We start from the raw sequence: 26131 nt of genomic DNA on the forward strand, positions 1-26131 counted from the left end.
TAAATCATTTCAGGTGAAAATGTATTCTGTTCAAATAGTTCCTACAGAAAATCTAATTTATTGTTAATGATTATGGAAATGGGGCCAGTTTTTCTACCACCTACTATATTTTTATTCATGTATGGCTTAATAATAAAGCGCATGGTTTACTGGGTTGAAATTAAATTATTTCAAATGAACTAAATTCATAACAATGATGAATGTTAATTTCAAAAGTAATGAACTTCACTTCATAAAATCAGATCAAGAAATTTGTGATTCATTCTCATATTTGACAAACAAAAGCGGTACGGTTTGTAAGGTTCGATATAAAGAATTTTCAATTAGAAATCATGAATATTCATAATTATGATTGAGGTTCGATATTATTATGTGATTTCATTCAAAATTGATAGCTAGGGGTCTTTGTGGACCGACAATATGAAAGGGGATATTTTTGATGTTTTTAATGATCATTTTTTTGATCTTATTCTTATAAATAAAGTTTTTGAAACTAAGTTTATATTATTTCATTATTTGCCTTCCACAACCAAAAAAAGGTTAGAAAAATGACAACCGTCATTTCTTATTGAATATTGTCTATATATGCAACTTGAGAGCCTCGTTCAAAGGAAGAAAACCAAAACGGAAATCATATTCTTTGTGTGACTTATAATAATATCAAACCTCAATCGTAATTATAAATATTTATGATTTCTAATTTAATTTACCCCAGTAAACCACGCGCTTCATTATAAAGCTATACATAAATGAAAATCTAGAAGGTGGTAGAAAAACTGGCCTCATTTCCATAATGATTAATAATAAATCAGATTTCCTGTAGAAGCTATTTGAACAGAATACATTTTCACCTGAAATGATTTATTTCATAAATATATAATATCCCTCCGATTATCAACTAAACCAACCGCCACTGTTTTATGGTCCAACTTACTTCACAAACTCTCCATAACCTATCATTTCCCGCCACCCCCCCACGATCATAAGTTGTACAGAAAAGGATAGTACGATAGCCATTTTAAAATACATGTATTGTATTGGTATAGGCATGGCAACTTTATGTCTTATTATTACTCTAAGGGGTGAATCGACGAGGTTGTCAGAGGGCGCTGGAGGGCGAGAGATCAAGACGACAGTGTAACAATTAAACAGCTATTTAAGTGCCTGTGAAATTGATATATAATTTTGAATTGTTCGCCCTCAGAAGAAGCAATAATGAAAAATCAATTTACACTTTCACTAATAATAGTTGACTTTCCAGAGTCAAAATGAAAATTGAAGTATTCGTCACAGAACGCCAACCTGTTTTGTGGCTTGGAGCTGTCCAATAGTTCACCTATCTTAGTGATAGGAAAGATGAAAGTTGATGCTGCATGAATCTAAAGCATTGATCAGTCCTTACTGCTCAAATTTGGATCAAAGTTCCTCAAAATAAAGGCACCCACTGAACTCATAGCTCGTTCTAGACACTAAGATGTAATTGAGAGTTCTGTGGAAACGTCAGCCTCAGTTATCTATTATTCTATTGTCAACTTGACAACACCGCCTGTTATTTTGATTTTTGATACTTGTTGCCAAACCCTAAAAATAGTTTCCCAAAAGAAATAAACAATAAACAATGAGTGACTGACCAAAACAGTTTTGGTCTTAGTTTTTTCTGTAATGAGTTATAATGTTAAATTACATTGAAGTTCCGAATAGTACGAAACTTTCTGGTGATGTGAGTTTATCATCCTCCGTTCTGGATTGGGGTAGTCGAACTTTCAGCAGATACCATCATGTTACTTCTCATCATCATATTCCAACTACCGTTGATATTTGGCTTAAGTATGTTATGAAATTTGATGTCTATAGAATGAAATTAAGCGGTTTTACTGTTTGCAGCATTATTTTTGTCCTAATTTCAGAGAAGTATAAATTGTGGGTATTTGAGACTAATCTTTCTAGTATTCCACAGTACTATTTTTTAAAATTAAATATAGGTCGAAAAAACATATTCAGGTGTTCCATGTAAGTGAAATTTCATGGCATAACTCTTTTATATACATATATTGTGTAGCATTCTTATAAATTATATCAGACTCAATTCCGTAAAAAATGTTTGGAAAACAGTGATTTGTTGTTGTTTCAAAAGTATTTCCAGTTTGTATCTGAAAGTTACTTCTAGATGAAAATAGAGAAGTAGAAAGCAAAAAGTATTTCTTCCTCAGAAAACAGTTCCTCCTAAAGCCTCCTTTCAATTTGAATATAAATTGACTTGTGGTTCTTGTTCAAAACTTTATATTTGCCAACTAAATTCCCAAAGAGTTCTGCTGCATAATTTTGAACTGTACAGGGGTACTGATTATATCAATGAAAGTGAATAAGTTGAAACTTGTGCGAGCACAGGACTAACGAGGTCTTACTTTTTAACGTGTGATTCCATTTGAGATAAAGCAGACACAACTCAAAATGTGAGTATTTTTGCTAAAATATAAATTTCATCTGATATTTTTCAGCTTTACCGGGGCCACCAACTAACGTCAAGATCTCCGAGATAACCGCAACTTCGGTCCGACTAACGTGGTCGTACAATGGGCCAGAAGAGTTGCAGTACTATGTTATCCAGTTCAAGCCGAAATACGCCAACCAGGCTTACAGTGAAATCAGTGGCATCATCACCATGTACTACTCCGTTAGGAATCTCAGCCCTTACACAGAATATGAAATGTATGTCATCGCGGTCAATAACATTGGAAGGGGTCCTCCGAGTGCCCCCGCGGCAGTTACCACTGGTGAAACAGGTAGGTCGTGTATGGTTTTTTATTCACTACCTTTTATTAATGTCACATAATGCAGATGAGTCAAAGAAAATAGGATTCCTTGACGTCAAGTTGAGTTTGTAGAAGTTGTGAATGGGGGCCATGTTCGTTGCCGCCATCAAAGTTCTAAATAAGTAATCAGTGTATGATACGCAATTTCAGATAAGTATTCGCCGGATTCGACAAAAAAAATCTTAAAAAAAATAGCTTTCCACACACTGAGATGAAAAGTTTGATTTTCGTCTCCTGTAACCGGGACTTTTACATCTCCAACTGTCAACTACGAACTGCCTTATGAAGTACTGTTCCCGGGTAGAGAGGACTGGATCCTCCAGTTGAAGGAAATATTAATAGCAGATAGTTGTAGTAGCAGATAGAAAGACCTAGCAGACTTTCTCTGGTCTGGATTTTTAGCCATACTGGCGTGGAAGGTGGGGCTGTTGACTCTCTTGCAAAAGAGGGTGCTGCAAACGGCTTCATCGGACCAGGAACCTGTCAGTGGCATCGCTTTAGACTCTGCCAAACAAAGATTGAACACCTGGATGGCATATATATATATATATATATATATATATATATATATATATATATATATATATATATATATACAGAGTGACCCATTTGAAAGCGGGCCACCTCTCTAAAACTGTTATTTATTATCCGATTCAGAAGTTTTTTTTTTCAATAGATAGAGCGTCAATAGTTCTATTAGAGTGCTGTGAAGTCGAAATATAAATAAAATTTTCAAGGCCTACTTCGAATTTTTTTCAAGGTCAAAAATCCAAAAAACATACTAGCGATTTTTTTATATGAAATTTGACGACGCCACTGGATTTGTGATGCTTTCAAATGGTTGTGACTGAAATTTCAAGATAAAATATGTTTTTTTAACAGAAATATAGCATAAGTAAAATTTTTATCACTTTATCTAAATATTTCGAATTGTCGTCATATTAAATCACAATATTATTAATAATATCGTTTAAAATGCTCTTTCACGTCGTTAGCAGTCGAGCTTGTAAACAGCAGTTATTCAAAATGGTGTCAAATTATGTTTCTTTCAAACAGAACTCCATAAAGTATAGAAGATAGTTATGTCCATCAAAACACTGCAGTTTTTTTGTCATCAGAGAAATGAAATATACATCTTTACATCAAATAGTAATCAATATTCAATAATCAATAATAACCAATACTGATGAAATAAATGAACTACAACAAAAAAATGGATTGAGATGAGAGTGCCCAGACATTAATATCCGTACTTTGTAACTAATTTCCGATTTAATTCGATAAGTTTATTCTACCATTTTCTAATGCTAACTAATCATAAGATTCGATCAAAATTCGATCATTGGTTTGGGGTAACATTTATGCAAGCCTGGTCTTATTCTTTCACGCAGTTCCTCTTTGGTGGTTGTCAGTTATTCCGAATATCTACATATCTTGGTTTCATTCAAACATGTTTGGGATGCCACATTTCGAAAATATTATTTTTATTAGAAGGCTTTGAAAGTTAAGTTGCCGTGGAGATGACAAGTCATTAAAATAAAAGACGAAAAGACACAAATTTGTCAGTATTAATAGTGAAGTTTATAACTCTTCAAGTACCTACACTAATAAAGAAGTATGGCAGATAATTTGACTTTGCAGGAGAAAATTGAAATAGTAAAACTTCGTGGTAACAACGACAGATCCGAAAGGGAAGTATGTAGAATTTTCAATAACATGCATCCGGAGCGTCGAAATATTAGCAGAGCTACAGTTGGAAGAGTAAACAAAATTTTCAATCAGTATGGAGCTGTTAGTAAACATATCCTGAAGAATATTAATACTGTACAAAGGCAGAGACGAAATAATTCTGAACGAATTCGAAATTATTTTAATAATAATCCGAAAACAAGTGTGAGAATTGCAAGTTTGGACATCAACTTACCGCGTGAAACAATAAGGAGAAATCTTAGGAAATATAATAATATGAAGCCCTTTAAACCAAAGTTTCTTCACACCTTAGAAGAAGGCGATAATGAAAAGAGGATGGAGTATAGTTTATGGGCTCAAGGAGAATATCTAAATAACAGGAATTTTCTGAAAAAAATTTTGTTCAGTGACGAGGCAACATTCACAACCAATGGAACAGTTAATTCTCAAAATTCAAGGTACTGGACGGAAGAAAATCCACATTGGATAATAAATTGCAGAAGACAGTACTCCCAAAAAATAAATGTTTGGTGCGGAATATTACATACCAGAATAATTGGCCCCTTTTTTTTTGAAAACAATTTGAATGGTCAAATTTTTTTGAATTTTTTGAAAAACGAGTTTTCCAACGCTATGGATGAACTTCCACTAGCAGAAGAGGCCCATATTCTATTTCAATTAGATGGCTGTTCCATCCACAATAGCAGGATTGTTAGAGATTGGCTGGAAGAAAATTTTCCTAATCGGTGGATAGGGCGAAATAGTTCACTGATTGAGTTTCCCCCAGATCCCCGGACTTGACTCCACTTGATTTTTTTTATGGGGCACCGTTAAGGAAAAAGTATACAAAACTCGCCCAACGAGCAAAGAGGAACTGCGTGAAAGAATAAGACAGGCTTGCAGAGATATCACCCCAAATCAATTATTGAATGTTTTGGTTAACATTAGAAAACGATATGATAAATGTATCGAATTGAATGGAGATTTGGTGGAACAGTCCAAAATTTAATGTGTGGGCATTGTCATGTTAATACATTCTTTTGTAGTGGTTCATTTATGGTTTTAATATTGATAATTATATTATGATATAAAGATGTGTATTTCTATTCTTTGACAACAAACTGCAGTGTGCTAATAAAGATAACTATATCGCACATAAAGTTGTTATGTTCTGAAGAAGTATTTCAAACCATATTATTTACAAAATTGTTATTTAATATACAACTATTTGAATTATTTTGACAGTGATTGGTATATTTTACTTATGCCATATTTCTGTTAAAAAACATTATTTTATCTTGAAATTTCAGTCACAACCATTTGAAAGCATCAAAAATCCAGTGGCGTCGTCAAATTTCATATAAAAAAATCGCTAGTATGTTTTTTGGATTTTTGACCTTGAAAAAAATTCGAAGTAGGCCTTGAAAATTTTATTTATATTTCGACTTCACAGCACTCTAATAGAACTATTGACGCTCTATCTATTGAAAAAAAAAACTTCTGAATCGGATAATAAATAACAGTTTTAGAGAGGTGGCCCGCTTTCAAATGGGTCACTCTGTATATATATATATATATACACATCGGAAAAGTCTAGGGATATTTTTATAACATACTAAATATCATAAAAATAAATGCATGAGGTCGTTTAATTTCGATTAAATTGGTACACTCGACCACCCTGTAGATTTCTATGGGTTGAACAAAGCCTGCAAAAACGGTAACTAATCTTTTATCAAGTTTTTTACAAACTGTAGGTTTTCGGCTACAATGAATAATCTGAAAGTGTTGAGTTTGTACATTCTATGCAGTTCTTGCTCAGCAATTAAACTGGAAATATTGTGCTTTAACATGGAACGCCATCACTTACCATTCGCTGAGATGAATAGAGCTGTAGGGCTTCTTCAAGGTGGCATGCGACAAAATGATGTAGCTCTTCGTTTGGGGGTCTCCCAAAGTGTTATCAGTCGATTGTGGTGGCATTTCCGTGAAACTGGCAGTCCAGCCGAACAACATCCAGGGCGAGGACGCGCTACAACTGCAGTTTAAGACCGATTTTTGGTCTTAACCGCAAGAAGACAACCGACAATCACAGCACCTGAGTTGGTTAACGTGCTGCAGCAGACGCACCAGGTAACCATTGGTCGTGATTCTGTCAAAAATCGACTGCATGAAGCAGATCTCCACAAAAAAGGCCACTTAGATGTTCACCTTTGTCGAGAGGCAATCGCGGTAGAAGATTAGAGTGGTGTCAAGAACATCAAAACTGGGATGCGAATGATTGGGCCACAGTTTTGTTTACAGACGAATCCAGATTTGGATTTCATCCAGATTCTCGTCGAGTGAGACTGTGGAGACGACCTGGAAATAATGAACGTTTGAGACACGTCCAGGAAGTCCACACATACAGAGGTGGTACAGTAATGCTATGGGGCGGAATCATGATCGGCGGCAGAACCGATCTCGTTTTTCCAAATCGCTCCCTCACAGCTCGACAGTACCTCGACACCATTCTACCTATAGTCCGTCCGTTTGCTGGTGCTGTTGGTGAAAACTTTCACCTAATGCACGATAATGCTCGTCCACATGTCGCGCGTCTAGTGACTGACTGGCTCACCAACGAAGGAGTTGATGTATTGCCATGGCCAGCACAATCACCGGACCTGAATCCCATCGAGCATGTGTGGGATATGCTTCAACGAAGAATTACTCCGCATATGGGGAACATTCACACAACGTTTCAGTTGAGAGAGCTTTTAATCGCTGAATGGGCAAATGTACCTCAACAAGACATTGACAATCTCATTTTGTCGATGAACGATAGATGTAGGGCCGTAATAAACTAGCGTGGAGGCCATACTTTGTACTGATTCCAATTTTTTTTGTATTATGATTTGTTTTCGGGGTGCCAAAGAAGAGCCATGTTTTTTTTAGTTTTGCTTATATGCGCACTCAGTATTTTTGACCATTTAATAAATTTTGTTGTAAGTTACATTCGTTTAATAATCACCCGTCAACTTTTTTTTCCCTAAAGCGATCTAAAAAAAAATTATTGCCATTTAAAAAATATTCCTAGACTTTTCCGATGTGTATATATATATATATATGTGTGTGTATACAGCGTGACTCACGGTCGATGGTAGGTTAGACGTTTCTGGAAAACACCAAGCATGATTTTTCTGAAAATTTCACCTCTCACATTTCCTTACCTGTTCTATCGATCTAAAATATTTTCAGCATTGCGGCGTTGCGTTTCCATCAAAAAGTCCTAGCAACTTTATTTTTTTAAATGGAACACCCTGTATATTAATACATTTTTGGAATCGCTCTAGTATTTTAATACTCTTTTGTTAATAATGTCCTATTCCTATCTCTATCTGTTTTCGAGATAAAAAATAAATTGTGCTAAATATGGTCCAAAACATAGCCTTTATTGAAATTAAGTACATCAGTACTCTCAATTCATGAAAAGTTGATATTTTGATGATAGTTTGGACAAACTCGAAATATTCAAATAACACCAACAAATCGACTCCATATCATACAGGGCGTGCTAAAATTACTATTATTTCCATTGTGCATAAAAGTAGTCAAAAGTTCATTTTTTCAAATGAAACCCCCTGTATATTACTCGGTAAATTGAAAGATGGTGAAAAATGCTTCAAGATGATATATCATGTCCCTTTACCTAAATCGTCAAGTTTCCTCAATAAAGTCGCTTCTTCTAGAAACATTAGTTTTTTTTTAGAATTTTATTTAGGTTGCAGTGGAATTATCAAGCTTATAGCAGTTCGGTTACGTTTATAAGTAATTTACAAAAAGTTATCGACGGTGTTTCGAATCATCTTCCAAAATGAATGCAAATATCGATTATTCAAACGAAGTTCTTGTGAAATTATTTATTATACACATGAACAAAGTGATCAAATCATCGTCAGAACGTGTAAAAAATTCAACCAAATGTATCCTGAATTAACACCAATGAACGAGAGGAAGTTTGTAAGGTTACAAAATAATTTCCTTAACTATGGCTCAAAGTTTCCAGGGAACAACTGTACCAAAAATCAGTCATTTCTAGGTAAAAAGTAAGATTTTGTAGGCTAAAACATGTGAAAGTACAGACAATAACAGAATAGGATGATTCAAAATAACAAAATTGTAAACAAAATATCACATTTTCACAATAAATGCTGAAAATGTTTTTTGTACGCGACTTGTGGTTGCTTTTTCAATTTCCTGGGGATCCAGATCTTCAATACTCCGCACTATTCGCCGTCGCAATTCTTCTTTGGTAGGCACTGGAGTACTGTATACCCTTTCTTTTAACACACCTCATAAAAAAAGTCAAGTGGCGTGAGATCGGGTAATCTCAGTGGCCAATCCCACGGCCCTAAACGCCTAAACCAACGATCGTCGAAGAGTTCGTCAAGTTTCCTGGAAACTTCCTGGGTGGAATGAGCTGGCGCTCCGTCCAGTTGAAACCACGAATTCCTATATTCCTCCAAAGGCAAATTTTCAAGAAAATCGGCTACAGTCGTCCTTATTATTTGGAAATATCTCTCTGCATTCAGTGTGTCTTCATAAATAAAAAAGCTAATTTTATTGTTCTTCAGAATACAGAAAACATTCAGGTCAAATTTTTCTTGAAAACCCATTTCTTTGGTAACCATCTCTCGTAAATTTTGATTCGTCGCTCCAAATTATTTTTGACAAAAATTCCCGATCTTCCTGTGTATGAATCAAAAGGGATTCACAAAAATGCATTCTACGTTCGAAGTCTTCTGCTTTTAGAGCTTGAACTTTGGTAAATTTATACGGATGCATTCCATGATTTTTCAAAATTCGTCATACTGAAGCATGTGATACACCTAAATCTTTTTTCTGCACTGCTAATGGAAGCTTCTGGATATGCATAAAAATATGCCAAAACGTTAACAGTATTGTCCTCATTTGAAGTAACAGGTTTTGGTAATGTTGAAGGCGCTTTTAACATGGAGCCATAGTTAAGGAAATTATTTTGTAATCTTACAAACTTCCTCTCGTTCATTGGTGTTAATTCAGGATACATTTGGTTGAATTTTCTACAAGTTCTGGCAATGATTTGATCACACTGTCCGTGTATAATAAATAATTTCATAAGAACTTTGTTTGAATAATCAATATTTGCATTCATTTTTGGCAATTTTTTGAAACACCGTCAATAATCATTTATCGATTACTTATAAAAGTAACCAAACTGCTATAAGCTTGATAAATTCACTGCTACCTGAATCTAAATTCTAAAAAAAAATAGTGTTTCCAGAAGAAGCGACTTTATTGAGAAAACTTGACGATTTAGGTATAGGGACATGATATATCATCTTGAAGCATTTTTCACCATCTTTCAATTTACCGAGTAATATACAGGGGGTTTCATTTGAAAAATGAACTTTTGACCACTTTTATGCACAATGGAAATAATAGTAATTTTAGCACTCCCTGTATGATATGGAATCGATTTCTTGGTGTTATTTGAATATTTCGAGTTTGTCCAAACTATCATCAAAATATCAACTTTTCATGAATTGAGAGTACTGATGTACTTAATTTCAATTAAGGCTATGTTTTAGACCATATTTAGCACAATTTAATTTTTATATTTAAAACAGATAGAGATAGGTATAGGTCATTATCAACAAAAAAGTATTAAAATATCAGAGCGATTCTAAAAATGTATTAATATACGGGGTGTTCCATTAAAAAAAAATAAAGTTACTAGGAATTTTTGATGGAAGTGGCAACGCCGCAATGCTGAAAATATTTTAGATCGATAGAACAGGTAAGGAAATGTGAGAGGTGAAAGGTTCAGAAAAATCATGCTTTGCGTTTTCCAGAAACGTCTAACCTACCATCGACCGTGAGTCACGCTGTATAGTTGTATAGTGACTGAACAAGATTTGCTGGTTCTTGAAGGTTCTTTGGGCAATAAAGCATATTATCATTAAAGCATATGGTTGCAACAGGCAATATGCACGAGATGTTCTCGACTTCCTAATTAACTGTTTCTCTATGAGGTGGATTGGTAGACGCAGAATGATAGAGTGCCCCCCAAAATCTCCAGATCTTACGCCACTAGATTTTTCTTTAAGCAACGTCTAAATTGGTAGCAAATCGGTAAAAACGACTCTCCTCCTCTCCTATTCTATTCTACTGTATCTGGTTTGGATTCCTTGTTATACTGGCGTGGAAGGCAATGAGGTTGCTGACTCCCTTGCAAAGGAGGGTGCTGCAAGCAGCTTCACCGCACCAGCCTGTCTTTGGCATCGTCTAAGGCTCTGCCACACAAACATTGAACACCTGGATGTGTGTGTCGCCTCTGTCTGTAAAATGATGAAACAGCAGAGCACATACTTTGTGCCTGCCCCGCTGGGGACCGAATCAGGTTTTCAGTGTTCAGCAGAGCTTACTCTTGCCATCTGACCCGAAAGACCACTCACTATACAAACTAATCAGCTTCGTTGAGAAGCTGGGTTTATTTGGTCGAGTGTGAAATAGGTGTGAGCCACAATAAACCCTTGCGGGTTGCGGTGGAGGGTAGAATGGACCCACTCACTTTGGATCTAACCTAACATAACTAACCATCAAGGAGTTCTATATTAGAAATACTAAAACATAAAACTGCAACATTTTAAAGTCTACATTTCATAATTGCATATTTTAGTCTAATAAACAAGTTCAAAAACATGAAAAAAATAGAGTTCATTTTCATGTTTTTAAACTTGTTGATTAGACTATAAAGAAAATTTTAATAATCAATCATTGTTCCACCAATATATTGTATTGTATTTTAAAATTATTCATCAAAAGGAGTTTTGGGTAATCTTTCTTACTAATTATTTTTTCTTTTTTCTACACTAACTCGGAAACACAAAACTAAATCACATGGACTGATGCTTTAACGTAAGTATCAATTATATAAAGTTCTATTCATTTATTCATTTACAATTCGACTATCTTGTGACATATTTCTAAACCATAAATCATCTCTGGGGAAGATGTATATTTCTAGTTACTTCCAGATTTGAAATTATTTTTGTGAAAATTAATCAAATGAAATTTCATGCTAGTGGGTAGTTTTAAAAGTTTGGCCCTGTTTGGCGAGTGTACTTCAAACTGTAATATCTCAGTGATGACTTATTCAATTCAATTCAATTCCTGATGGGAAAGCCATCGAAGTGCTTGAAAAGATGTTAGTTGGTTATCGAGAGCTCTGGGAAGTATAACAAACTGAAAACTTTATAGGAACTCGAATAATAATAAGAAATACAAAATACGATAAGCAACCATATTCTCTCTCTCTCCCTAACAATGAATTTAATGAATTTTCTTCTGTCTACTCACCACTCACTACGGGCATACTGGAACCATGCCTCTCAGATTATACTGGTCAATTTATTGTTATTGATAGCAAATTCAAGCACGAAGTAATAAACACCTACAGGAAAATTACAGATTCCGGACTGACTGTCTTTAAAGACAGACTATCTCAACTAAACTGGGGCATTTTTGGACACTGTTTCGATACTGAATTCCTTGCTTCCTATATAATAACTTCCTTTCAAAATCTCATAGAAACTACCCTCCCACCCAAGAAAGCCGGTGCTTTTAACAAGGCACAGCCAGTAGTCTGGTTTAACAACAAGCTTAGAGAGCTTAGGAACATACTAAGGAGCATCAAAATAATAAGTGACAGCACTAAAGATCCGCTAGACATGAAAGTCTACAGGAATTTCAAAAAATGCTATGCAAATCAGCTAATTATAACTAAAAAATAGCTTACGATAACTACCTTCTTGGTTTGTTTGAAGGTGATTGACAATGTTTCATGATGAATTTCACTAGTTCGGACTTCCATTGTCTACTATATAAAACGATTTGAAATCCCTGAAACAACTAAAAAAGAATAATCAAAAATGAATAGCTGAAAATAACAATTATATTAACCAAAATAAACCTGAAATGAAATAATAGTGAAATAAAATACAAGTTAAAATAGAACAATTGAATAAATAAAAATAAAGAAATGAAAAAAGAAAATAAAAATAAAAAGTGTAGAGATTCCAAGTCACGTTAGTTCACGACGTTTCGATTGTTAGTATCTACAATCGTCTTCGGGTGATGACTGGACTGATTCCTCCGAGAGACGACTATTAATAGATCGTTCGAGTACTTTCACTTATCCCCGCTTTCCATTTTCCGCTTCACTGATTCCGTGGGAGATGACCGTTTTGCGAGAGTTGGCCATTTTTCGCTTGATGATGGGTTTCCATATGTTGCGTATCTCTACGCTAGCTTGGCTGAATACGTTGTTGGACAACATGTATGCGGTTTCCTTGAATTTTCTCCTAAACCAATGTTCCTCTCTGTGCAAGATCTCGGCTTGGAACTACTCGATGTTGTTGTGATGGGTCCAAACATGGTCTGCTATTCCTGATTTGCTGGTTTCCCCTCGCTGTGTGTGTTTCTTGTGCTCGGCAATACGAACATTCAATGGCCTCTTAGTTTCACCAATATAGGATTTTCCGCACTCACAGGTGCAATTCTTGGAATCGCAGTCCGCGTTTGGTGGCCTGGTTTTCTTGAGGCTGCTACGGATAGTGTTACCGGATCTGAAGCAGGTTCTGATATTGTACTTGGAACCAATTCTTCTTATCCTCTCCGATAATCCTCTTATGTAGGGAAGTGCAAGCACTGGTTGTGACGGCTTCTCTTCCTTGCGAGGCTCCTGCTGTCTTCTAGCCAAAGTCTTTTCTACCATCGCTTTGGAGTAGCCATTCCGTTGAAGATCATTTTTGATGATGTCTAGTTCCTTCTCGAGACCTTCCTTTGTATTACAGAGTCCAAAAGCACGGTCTAATAGAGTCTTGGTGATTCCTCTTTTAGTCGATTGATGGTGGTTGGATTCGTGGTTCAGATACTGTCCCGTATGAGTGGGTTTTCGGTATACAGATGTTTCCCACTTAGAGTCGGTCCTCGGTCCCTTGGTGAAGAGGACCGACACTAAGTGGGAAACATCTGTATACCACTCATACGGGACAGTATCTGAACCAAGAATCCAACCACCATCAATCGAGTAAAAGAGGAATCATTAAGACTCTATTAGACCGTGCTTTTGGGCTTTGTAATACGAAGGAAGGTCTAGAGAAGGAACTAGACATCATCAAAAATGATCTTCAACGGAATGGCTACTTCAAAGGCGATGGTAGAAAAGACTTTGGCTAGAAGACAGCAGGAGCCTAGCAAGGAAGAGAAGCCGTCACAACCATTGCTTGCACATCAGAGGATTATCGGAGAGGATGAGAAAAATTGGTTCCAAGTACAACATCAGAACCTGCTTCAGATCCGGTAACACTATCCGTAGCAGCCTCACGAAAACCAGGCCAACAAACGCGGACTGCGATTCCAAGAGTTGCATTTACCGGATCCCCTGTGAGTGCGGAAAATCCTATATTGGTGAAACTAACAGGCCATTGAATGTTCGTATTGCCGAGCACACACAGCGAGGGGAAACCAGCAAATCAGGAATAGCAGACCATGTTTGGACCCATCAACACAACATCGAGTGGTTCCAAGCCGATATCTTGCACAGAGAGGAACATTGGTTTAGGTGAAAATTCAAGGAAGCCGCATACATGTTGTCCAACAACGTATTCAGCCAAGCTAGCGTAGAAATACGCAACATATAGAAACCCATCATCAAGCGAAAAATGGCCAACTCTCGCCAAAACGGTCATCTCCCACGGAACCAGTGAAGCGGAAAATGGAAAGCGGGGATAAGTGAAAGTACTCGAACGACCTATAAATAGTCATCTCTCAGAGGAATTGTCAATCACCTTCAAACAAACGTTATCTTGTCCTCGTCAATTACTGCACTAGCAGATTGCCAGTCGTATTGTGAGGGTGTTATTGGAACTTTCGTCCAGTTCGTCGTTCCAGGAAAGACAGAACCTGGGAAGTGAGTTTCCATAAGACTCTCAGCACTCTCTTGGAAGTTGGCGGCTTTGTCGCCATTATCCCTCGTCAGGATGCCGATACTCTTATGGTGGTCATTTGAGAAGCTAGTGGGAAGTCTTCGACTGCCTCACAGTAGGTTTTCCAGGCTTCTCTTTGTTTTTGTCTGCACACTTCTTTGAACTCTCTGAGGTTGGTTTGATATATACCCCAGTCTCCTTGTAGTGTACGGTTTGCCTTGTTAAAGGTCGTTCTCGCGCAAAACACCTTTATGCCTCTAAACAACAAACCTAACATGCTAAACGGGGTGAGTGGCGGGGGATCACTGTCTCTCTCCTATGGGTGTTTGACAGTCCCCCGGTGCAGACCACACGGCACTCACCCAGTAAAGTTATCGGTCAACCACCCAATCCTGCACCTGCGGGTAACAGGCGTTGGCCGGTTTCAAGCTAGATGTGTGGGAGAGGTGTCTCGCAAGAGCCCTCGGCGGTTACTCATCCAACGCTGGAAAGCTAACTTTCCTAACATGAGTGCCCCTCGGGGTAACGTAAGGGTATGCGGTGCAGACCACACGGCGTACACCCAAAAGTTGTTGATGAACCGCCCTATCCCGCACCTACACGGGTAATGGGCGCGACATCTTCGACATATGATGTGTGGTAGAGGATGCTCGAGAGAGTCCTCGACGGTTACTCATCAAACGTTGGAAACATGATGAGTTCTAGGGAGGAGGTGAGTGCCCGCTCGCGGCTGGAGGCTAGTGAGCCTCATCTCCAACTGGCGTTGGCCTCTTAGGGGCAGCGGCTCCGCTAGCGGGTAAAGGGATACAGGGTTGCGGTAATCCATTCATGGGTGCATTGCAGCCCCATATTGAGGCACTGGACGGCTTATGCTGTTCCGTGATCCTCGCCTGCTTCTGTACGGATCCGAGCGTTCGAGGTGTCGGGGCTGGCGGTCCTTCCGGGCTCTAGTATCCGAGTCTAGTCTTGGAGGGCACCAAGGCAGACGCTTGAGGTGTCGGACCCCGGTTGGACGGAGCTACTAGTATCCGAGCTTAGGACCCCGACCGGCCACTTCCGGGACCATATTCTCAATTGATTTGGCATGGTTGGCGGGGGCAGGTGTGCGACGCGAGCACTCTCTGGCGAAAGAAGAGCTTAGTTAACTTGTACGAACGTTCGGTCGAACGCTGCCGATGGTCCTGTCTCTTGGTTAGCCACACTAAGTAGATGTAAGGAGGCAACTCCGGGTTCGGTGAGCGGGAGGAAGCCCTGCGAAATCCTGTTGGTGTGGGGTGAGGGGCGGTACCCGCAAGGATTTCCCGAAAATCCACCCCTCCACACCCGATCGCATCCAACGCCAGGGTGCGTCTGGGGGGCCTAACCGGCCCCCCAGGCCCCCCGGTGCGGTCGTAACTATGACTCTCTTAATGGTAGTTTTGTACGGTTTGCCTTGTTGAAGGTCGTTCTCGCGCAAAACACCTTTATGCCTCTAAACAACAAACCTAACATGCTAAACAGCTGAAACTGTACAATAAGTAAAGCAATCTTTATTCCATTGTGTAATAATTTCAGAGATGATTACTTATTTTTTCTTTCTTTTGGTATGTTTAGTAATTTTTTTTTTTTGTTCTTTTTCCATGAATGTATATCTTGCACAAATATTTGCCATATAAGCAGGAATAATCGAAGTAACTCCCAATTTAATTTCCAGCCTACTTATATTATGGAGGTGCCAGTAAGTTGAACATTTAGTTTTGTATAGATGTGAAATTTTGACTGACAAAATCTAAGTCAGGCAGACTAACATATTGAAAGTAAATTTACTAAGTAATCAACAACAAAATATTGTTGGGTGGTTCAGCCAAAGTTCTTCATTTTTAATAATTTAAGAAAGTTAAAGATGAATGAGTCAACAAGTGCTTGAGAGTGAGGGCTCTTCTTCATATTTACTGCTGTGCTCATGAGATTACTCCATAAGCGCTTTTTTAGTTTCTTACTCATAGTAGAAATGAATAAGTACTAAATTATTTTCTGTAAAGCCAAGAATATTTCAATATTCAACAAATAAGTTATTCTGACTATTTTGGATGAACTTAATTTGACTTGAAACTCATTTTTGCGTACCTCAATGTAATTGAATGTTATCAGAATGCATGATGAGTATCTGAAATGATAACATTTATTATTTTTCTGCAGAACCTGGAACGGCTCCTAGAAATGTTCAAGTTAGACCCTTGAGTTCAAGTACTATGGTTATACAATGGGACGAGCCGGAAACTCCAAACGGACAAGTAACTGTGAGTATATCATTTTGAAAAAAATATCAGAAAGTTTAGTATTTACTAAAGTGATGGTTATCGTTATTATTGAATAAGAGTGAGGCAATTGACCTGACAGATGTTCTAATAATAATAATGATAATATACTTTATTATCATAAGACATAATCTTGTAGACAAAGCTTGAGTGGTAAATACTTTAAAAGATGCAATACCTACCAAATTGAATAAAAATAAAAATGGTGCATGGGCACAAACTATGTTAAAATGGAGGATATAAAAGATATGTATACAGTGTCACCATTAAAGTGCGCACCATATAGGAAACTTTTTTTCGAAAACTCTCAATGAAGTTTAACTTCGGCAATTGTTTGTGCTTTAAATTTAACTTGAAATAATGCGGCCAACTGCGACCCACTGACGTTCAGAGTTTGTCAAATTCAACTTTTTTTTTTTTATTGAAAAAGTGCATTTCTAGTGCATTTTCTTCGAAAAGTTTCAATGAAGTTTAACTTCGGCAATTGTTTGTGCTTTAAATTTAACTTAAAATGATGCGGCCAACTGCGACCCACGGACGTTCAGAGTTTGTCAAATTCAACTTTTTTTTTTATTGAAAAAGTGCATTTCTAGTGCATTTTTTTCGAAAAGTTTCAATGAAGTTTAACTTCGGCACTTGTTTGTGCTTTAAATTTAACTTAAAATGATGCGGCCAACTGCGACCCACTGACGTTCAGTGTTTGTCAAATTCAACTTTTTTTTTTATTGAAAAAGTACATTTCTAGTGCATTTTTTTCGAAAAGTTTCAAAGAAGTTTAACTTCGGCACTTGTTTGTGCTTTAAATTTAACTTAAAATGATGCGGCCAACTGCGACCCACTGACGTTCAGTGTTTGTCAAATTCAACTTTTTTTTTTTAAGAAAAAGTGCATTTCTAGTGCATTTTTTTCGAAAAGTTTCAATGAAGTTTAACTTCGGCACTTGTTTGTGCTTTAAATTCAACTTAAAATGGCGCGGCCAACTGCGACCCACTGACGTTCAGAGTTTGTCAAATTCAACTTTTTTTTTTATTGAAAAAGTGCATTTCTAGTGCATTTTTTTCGAAAAGTTTCAATGAGGTTTAACTTCGGCACTTGTTTGTGCTTTAAATTTAACTTAAAATGATGCGGCCAACTGCGACCCACTGACGTTCAGTGTTTGTCAAATTCAACTTTTTTTTTTTTATTGAAAAAGTGCATTTCTGGTGCATTTTTTTCGAAAAGTTTCAATGAAGTTTAACTTCGGCACTTGTTTGTGCTTTAAATTTAACTTAAAATGATGCGGCCAACTGCGACTCACTGACGTTCAGTGTTTGTCAAATTCAACTTTTTTTTTTTTATTGAAAAAGTGCATTTCTAGTGTATTTTTTTCGAAAAGTTGCAATGAAGTTTAACTTCGGCACTTGTTTGTGCTTTAAATTTAACTTAAAATGATGCGGCCAACTGCGACCCACTGACGTTCAGTGTTTGTCAAATTCAACTTTTTTTTTTATTGAAAAGTGCATTTCTAGTGCATTTTTTTCGAAAAGTTTCAAAGAAGTTTAACTTCGGCAATTGTTTGTGCTTTAAATTTAACTTAAAATGATGCGGCCAACTGCGACCCACTGACGTTCAGTGTTTGTCAAATTTAACTTTTTTTTTATTGAAAAAGTGCATTTCTAGTGCATTTCTAGTGCATTTTTTTCGAAAAGTTTCAATGAGGTTTAACTTCGGCACTTGTTTGTGCTTTAAATTTAACTTAAAATGATGCGGCCAACTGCGACCCACTGACGTTCAGTGTTTGTCAAATTCAACTTTTTTTTTTTTTATTGAAAAAGTGCATTTCTAGTGCATTTTTTTCGAAAAGTTTCAATGAAGTTTAACTTCGGCACTTGTTTGTGCTTTAAATTTAACTTAAAATGATGCGGCCAACTGCGACTCACTGACGTTCAGTGTTTGTCAAATTCAACTTTTTTTTTTTTATTGAAAAAGTGCATTTCTAGTGTATTTTTTTCGAAAAGTTGCAATGAAGTTTAACTTCGGCACTTGTTTGTGCTTTAAATTTAACTTAAAATGATGCGGCCAACTGCGACCCACTGACGTTCAGTGTTTGTCAAATTCAACTTTTTTTTTTATTGAAAAGTGCATTTCTAGTGCATTTTTTTCGAAAAGTTTCAAAGAAGTTTAACTTCGGCAATTGTTTGTGCTTTAAATTTAACTTAAAATGATGCGGCCAACTGCGACCCACTGACGTTCAGTGTTTGTCAAATTTAACTTTTTTTTTATTGAAAAAGTGCATTTCTAGTGCATTTCTAGTGCATTTTTTTCGAAAAGTTTCAATGAGGTTTAACTTCGGCACTTGTTTGTGCTTTAAATTTAACTTAAAATGATGCGGCCAACTGCGACCCACTGACGTTCAGTGTTTGTCAAATTCAACTTTTTTTTTTTTTATTGAAAAAGTGCATTTCTAGTGCATTTTTTTCGAAAAGTTTCAATGAAGTTTAACTTCGGCACTTGTTTGTGCTTTAAATTTAACTTAAAATGATGCGGCCAACTGCGACTCACTGACGTTCAGTGTTTGTCAAATTCAACTTTTTTTTTTTATTGAAAAAGTGCATTTCTAGTGTATTTTTTTCGAAAAGTTGCAATGAAGTTTAACTTCGGCACTTGTTTGTGCTTTAAATTTAACTTAAAATGATGCGGCCAACTGCGACCCACTGACGTTCAGTGTTTGTCAAATTCAACTTTTTTTTTTATTGAAAAGTGCATTTGTAGTGCATTTTTTCGAAAAGTTTCAAAGAAGTTTAACTTCGGCAATTGTTTGTGCTTTAAATTTAACTTAAAATGATGCGGCCAACTGCGACCCACTGACGTTCAGTGTTTGTCAAATTTAACTTTTTTTTTATTGAAAAAGTGCATTTCTAGTGCATTTCTAGTGCATTTTTTTCGAAAAGTTTCAATGAGGTTTAACTTCGGCACTTGTTTGTGCTTTAAATTTAACTTAAAATGATGCGGCCAACTGCGACCCACTGACGTTCAGTGTTTGTCAAATTTAACTTTTTTTTTATTGAAAAAGTGCATTTCTAGTGCATTTCTAGTGCATTTTTTTCGAAAAGTTGCAATGAAGTTTAACTTCGGCACTTGTTTGTGCTTTAAATTTAACTTAAAATGATGCGGCCAACTGCGACCCACTGACGTTCAGTGTTTGTCAAATTCAACTTTTTTTTTTATTGAAAAGTGCATTTCTAGTGCATTTTTTTCGAAAAGTTTCAAAGAAGTTTAACTTCGGCAATTGTTTGTGCTTTAAATTTAACTTAAAATGATGCGGCCAACTGCGACCCACTGACGTTCAGTGTTTGTCAAATTTAACTTTTTTTTTATTGAAAAAGTGCATTTCTAGTGCATTTCTAGTGCATTTTTTTCGAAAAGTTTCAATGAGGTTTAACTTCGGCACTTGTTTGTGCTTTAAATTTAACTTAAAATGATGCGGCCAACTGCGACCCACTGACGTTCAGAGTTTGTCAAATTCAACTTTTTTTTTTATTGAAAAAGTGCATTTCTAGTGCATTTTTTTCGAAAAGTTTCAATGAAGTCTAACTTCGGCAATTGTTTGTGCTTTAAATTTAACTTAAAATGATGCGGCCAACTGCGACCCACTGACGTTCAGTGTTTGTCAAATTCAACTTTTTTTTTTATTGAAAAGTGCATTTCTAGTGCATTTTTTTCGAAAAGTTTCAAAGAAGTTTAACTTCGGCAATTGTTTGTGCTTTAAATTTAACTTAAAATGATGCGGCCAACTGCGACCCACTGACGTTCAGTGTTTGTCAAATTTAACTTTTTTTTTATTGAAAAAGTGCATTTCTAGTGCATTTTTTTCGAAAAGTTTCAATGAGGTTTAACTTCGGCACTTGTTTGTGCTTTAAATTTAACTTAAAATGATGCGGCCAACTGCGACCCACTGACGTTCAGTGTTTGTCAAATTTAACTTTTTTTTTATTGAAAAAGTGCATTTCTAGTGCATTTCTAGTGCATTTTTTTCGAAAAGTTGCAATGAAGTTTAACTTCGGCACTTGTTTGTGCTTTAAATTTAACTTAAAATGATGCGGCCAACTGCGACCCACTGACGTTCAGTGTTTGTCAAATTCAACTTTTTTTTTTATTGAAAAGTGCATTTCTAGTGCATTTTTTTCGAAAAGTTTCAAAGAAGTTTAACTTCGGCAATTGTTTGTGCTTTAAATTTAACTTAAAATGATGCGGCCAACTGCGACCCACTGACGTTCAGTGTTTGTCAAATTTAACTTTTTTTTTATTGAAAAAGTGCATTTCTAGTGCATTTCTAGTGCATTTTTTTCGAAAAGTTTCAATGAGGTTTAACTTCGGCACTTGTTTGTGCTTTAAATTTAACTTAAAATGATGCGGCCAACTGCGACCCACTGACGTTCAGAGTTTGTCAAATTCAACTTTTTTTTTTATTGAAAAAGTGCATTTCTAGTGCATTTTTTTCGAAAAGTTTCAATGAAGTCTAACTTCGGCAATTGTTTGTGCTTTAAATTTAACTTAAAATGATGCGGCCAACTGCGACCCACTGACGTTCAGTGTTTGTCAAATTCAACTTTTTTTTTTTATTGAAAAAGTGCATTTCTAGTGTATTTTTTTCGAAAAGTTTCAATGAAGTTTAACTTCGGCACTTGTTTGTGCTTTAAATTTAACTTAAAATGATGCGGCCAACTGCGACCCACTGACGTTCAGTGTTTGTCAAATTCAACTTTTTTTTTATTGAAAAAGTGCATTTCTAGTGTATTTTTTTCGAAAAGTTTCAAAGAAGTTTAACTTCGGCAATTGTTTGTGCTTTAAATTTAACTTAAAATGATGCGGCCAACTGCGACCCACTGACGTTCAGTGTTTGTCAAATTCAACTTTTTTTTTATTGAAAAGTGCATTTCTAGTGCATTTTTTTCGAAAAGTTTCAAAGAAGTTTAACTTCGGCAATTGTTTGTGCTTTAAATTTAACCTAAAATGATGCGGCCAACTGCGACCCACTGACGTTCAGTGTTTGTCAAATTCAACTTTTTTTTTTATTGAAAAGTGCATTTCTAGTGCATTTTTTTCGAAAAGTTTCAAAGAAGTTCAACTTCGGCAATTGTTTGTGCTTTAAATTCAACTTAAAATGATGCGGCCAACTGCGACCCACTGACGTTCAGTGTTTGTCAAATTCAACTTTTTTTTTTATGAAAAAAATTGAAGAAGTGCAGTTCTAGATCGAATTTAACAAAAAGTTACTTGAAAAAGTTGTGTCTACGGCAATTTTATTTCCATATGACAAATCTTATGCAACTAGGATAAAGTTAACGTTTTGCTTATTTTCAATAAATGTCCCCTTTATTTTAAAAAACAAGTTCGGTTAATTGTCATAAATTCATGTATACATAACAAACTCATCATGGAGTTTAACTTTTCTGATACATTTTTACTTATACGGACATTTTTAGAGAGAAATTAAAATTTTGCTATAAAAATTTTAACATGACTGGTGCAAAGTTTCAATCACTTGTCTATTTTCTTAAACAAACGTCAGTACCTTCAATTTTGAAAAAGCAGACACAACTCAAAAACTGCAATGAGTATTAATAAAATTACTAGAGTTGAAATTACATTAAAATTTCAATACTCAGTATTTACATATTATTTATAAACACAAACTAGGGCGGTAAGGATGCTTAATCACGTTGAATAAAATTTTTAAGTAGGTCTTGACAAACAAAATGCATGCTATGGTAGTGTCAAGTTGTTGATTTACTTGTCAAATTTTTAACAGTTACTGTTGCAATAATGTTGTCTCTTCAGGAAAGAATAGAAATAGTTTTAATATGTGCTGAGAATACACCATACCGGCAAGTAGCTAATATTTTTAATGAACGGCATCCAGGAAAAAATGTTCAACATGCTACTGTGTCAAGGATAATGTCGAAATTCAGAGAAACAGGATCCGTAGCAAATCAATTTAAGAAAAAGCACACTCCAAGTAAATATGATGAGGAGGCCCAACTTAACATTTGTTTAAAAGTTATTGAAAACGGGCAAATGAGCATAACCGATATTATAAAAAATACCGATTACAGGAGAGAAGTGTTAAAAGATTTTTATTAAAGAATAAATTTTGGCCTTACAAGCCAAAATGTATCAACACATTAAAAGAACGAGATTTTGATGTCCGTTTTGGGTTTTCATTCTGGTTTCAAGGAAAGAGAGAAAAAAATGTAAAGTTTCCTTATAAAATTTTATGGACAGATGAGGCAACGCTCTCTTCAAATGGAACGTTAAGTTCTCAAAATTGCCGATGGTCGGCCCAAGAAAATCCCAATTTCACAATTGAATGTGGTGATCAGTATTCCTTTAAAACTAATGTATGGTGTGGGATACTTAACGACCAAATAATTGGGCCATTTTTCGTTAGGGAAAATTTATCATCCGTCGGTTATCTCAACCTTTTTAATTTTTAATGAGGTTAGTGAAGTTTTAGATAATATGCCTTTGAATATTAAATACGACCTATGGTATCAGCTTGATGGCGCACCAATACATCACACGGTTGCTGTAAAACAGTCCCTCCAACAAATGTTCAGAGGCAAAGTTATTGGACGTAACTGGGAACATTATTGGCCACCCAGATCACCCAACTTGACGCCTTTAGACTTTTTCTTGTGGGGTTACTTGAAACAAAAAGTGTACCGAAGTAGACCATTCACTGACATACAACATCTGGAAAATACCATTCGCGAGTGCTGTGCAAATATAAATTCACGATTCATTAAAAATGCAGTTACAGATGTCAGTAGAAGGAGCATAATTTGTATTGAACGTGGAGGACGACGTACTGAAATGTAGGCTATAAGTGTTTGACAACCTCATTTAGATCAATAAGTAATTTTTTGTACCCATTTGTGTTTTCTATAATTTTATTGTTGTTTTAAATTTATAATAATAATAATAGTTCTATCGAAATTATTTACATTTTTTTTTAGTTGCCTCTGCTTTTTCGAAATCAAAGGTTTGTTTAAGAAAATAGCCAAGTGATTGAAACTTTGCACCAGTCATGTTAAAATTTTTATAGCAAATTTTTAATTTCTCTCTAAAAATGTCCGTATAAGTAAAAATTCATCAGAAAAGTTGAACTCCATGATGAAATTTGGCATATGGATATAAAATTGCCGTAGACACAACTTTTTCACGTAACTTTTTGTTAAATTCGATCTAGAAATGCACTTTTTCAATTAAAAAAAAAAAAGTTGAATTTGACAAACACTGAACGTCAGTGGGTCGCAGTTGGCCGCATCATTTCAAGTTAAATTTGAAGCACAAACAAGTGCCGAAGTTAAACTTCATTGAAATTTCTCGAAAAAAAAGTTTCCCATATGGTGCACACTTTATATAACCTTGCTAAGATTTGGTAATTTTATTTTTGGTTTCAGGGATACAAAGTGTATTATACTACGAATGCTCAGCAACCAATGGCTCAGTGGGAATCCCAAGTGGTTGATAACAATCAGTTGACAACAATCAGTGAGCTGACACCTCACACTATCTACACGATTCGTGTTCAGGCTTATACCTCTGTTGGCCCTGGCCCTTTGAGTGCCCCGGTTCACGTTAAAACTCAACAAGGTTTGTATTTATTCATTTGATTGTGTGTTTATTATCTAGCAGTAACCCCATGTTTAATATATTGAAATCTGAAATAATATCATATTTAAAAAATACACTTCAATGTGTGATTTTCACTTGAAAATTTACAAAACTGCAACACGTGTTTCGCTATAAGATAGCATCTTCAGACGTCAAAATACTGACTTAAGAAATTCTGTGTCATGCTTTTATAGTAATTTTAATTTTTATGATGCACTGTTTGGAACCTTTGGTGTAGTAATGAATATTACTGGAGTTTTTTCCCAACACCAAATCGTTATTTTTAACACCCCGACACGTGTTTCGATCACCAAGTGATCATCTTCAAAGAGGAAGATTAAAACTGTTTCAACTGTTTTGATCTTCCTCTTTGAAATCGTTATTTTTAACACCTCGACACGTGTTTCGATCACCAAGTGATCATCTTCAAAGAGGAATATTAAAACTGTTTCAACTGTTTTGATCTTCCTCTTTGAAATCGTTATTTTTAACACCTCGACACGTGTTTCGATCACCAAGTGATCATCTTCAAAGAGGAAGATTAAAACTGTTTCAACTGTTTTGATCTTCCTCTTTGAAATCGTTATTTTTAACACCTCGACACGTGTTTCGATCACCAAGTGATCATCTTCAAAGAGGAATATTAAAACTGTTTCAACTGTTTTGATCTTCCTCTTTGAAATCGTTATTTTTAACACCTCGACACGTGTTTCGATCACCAAGTGATCATCTTCAAAGAGGAAGATTAAAACTGTTTCAACTGTTTTAATCTTCCTCTTTGAAATCGTTATTTTTAACACCTCGACACGTGTTTCGATCACCAAGTGATCATCTTCAAAGAGGAAGATTAAAACTGTTTCAACTGTTTTGATCTTCCTCTTTGAAATCGTTATTTTTAACACCTCGACACGTGTTTCGATCACCAAGTGATCATCTTCAAAGAGAAAGATTAAAACTGTTTCAACTGTTTTGATCGTCCTCTTTGAAATCGTTATTTTTAACACCTCGACACGTGTTTCGATCACCAAGTGATCATCTTCAAAGAGGAAGATTAAAACTGTTTCAACTGTTTTGATCTTCCTCTTTGAAATCGTTATTTTTAACACCTCGACACGTGTTTCGATCACCAAGTGATCATCTTCAAAGAGGAAGATTAAAACTGTTTCAACTGTTTTGATCTTCCTCTTTGAAATCGTTATTTTTAACACCTTGACACGTGTTTCGATCACCAAGTGATCATCTTCAAAGAGGAAGATTAAAACTGTTTCAACTGTTTTGATCTTCCTCTTTGAAATCGTTATTTTTAACACCTCGACACGTGTTTCGATCACCAAGTGATCATCTTCAAAGAGGAAGATTAAAACTGTTTCAACTGTTTTGATCTTCCTCTTTGAAATCGTTATTTTTAACACCTCGACACGTGTTTCGATCACCAAGTGATCATCTTCAAAGAGAAAGATTAAAACTGTTTCAACTGTTTTGATCGTCCTCTTTGAAATCGTTATTTTTAACACCTCGACACGTGTTTCGATCACCAAGTGATCATCTTCAAAGAGGAATATTAAAACTGTTTCAACTGTTTTAATCTTCCTCTTTGAAATCGTTATTTTTAACACCTCGACACGTGTTTCGATCACCAAGTGATCATCTTCCTCTTTGAAAT

At 35.8% G+C, this 26131-nt stretch overlaps 1 protein-coding gene across 4 annotated transcripts in view; it reads left to right on the forward strand.

The window, feature by feature from the left end:
- The window catches only part of Lar (tyrosine-protein phosphatase Lar), a 351016-nt gene that overhangs the window by 247626 nt on the left and 77259 nt on the right, over window positions 1–26131 (forward strand). For 2 of the 4 annotated variants that reach the window (XM_074177677.1, XM_074177678.1), the window contains exons 5-7: window positions 2499–2783; window positions 16691–16791; window positions 24255–24447. In XM_074177677.1, coding sequence (XP_074033778.1) covers window positions 2499–2783; window positions 16691–16791; window positions 24255–24447 — 579 coding nt within the window. Of the gene's footprint in view, window positions 1–1548; window positions 1828–2498; window positions 2784–11268; window positions 11442–16690; window positions 16792–24254; window positions 24448–26131 lie in introns of those variants that run through there. The other 2 variants (XM_074177679.1, XM_074177681.1) reach the window with 2 other exon arrangements.

This window comes from Leptinotarsa decemlineata, unplaced genomic scaffold (genome assembly GCF_025532065.1).
Source record: "Leptinotarsa decemlineata unplaced genomic scaffold, Ldec_3_MD MMD2_tig00003192_RagTag_RagTag, whole genome shotgun sequence".
Taxonomy (NCBI): domain Eukaryota; kingdom Metazoa; phylum Arthropoda; class Insecta; order Coleoptera; family Chrysomelidae; genus Leptinotarsa; species Leptinotarsa decemlineata.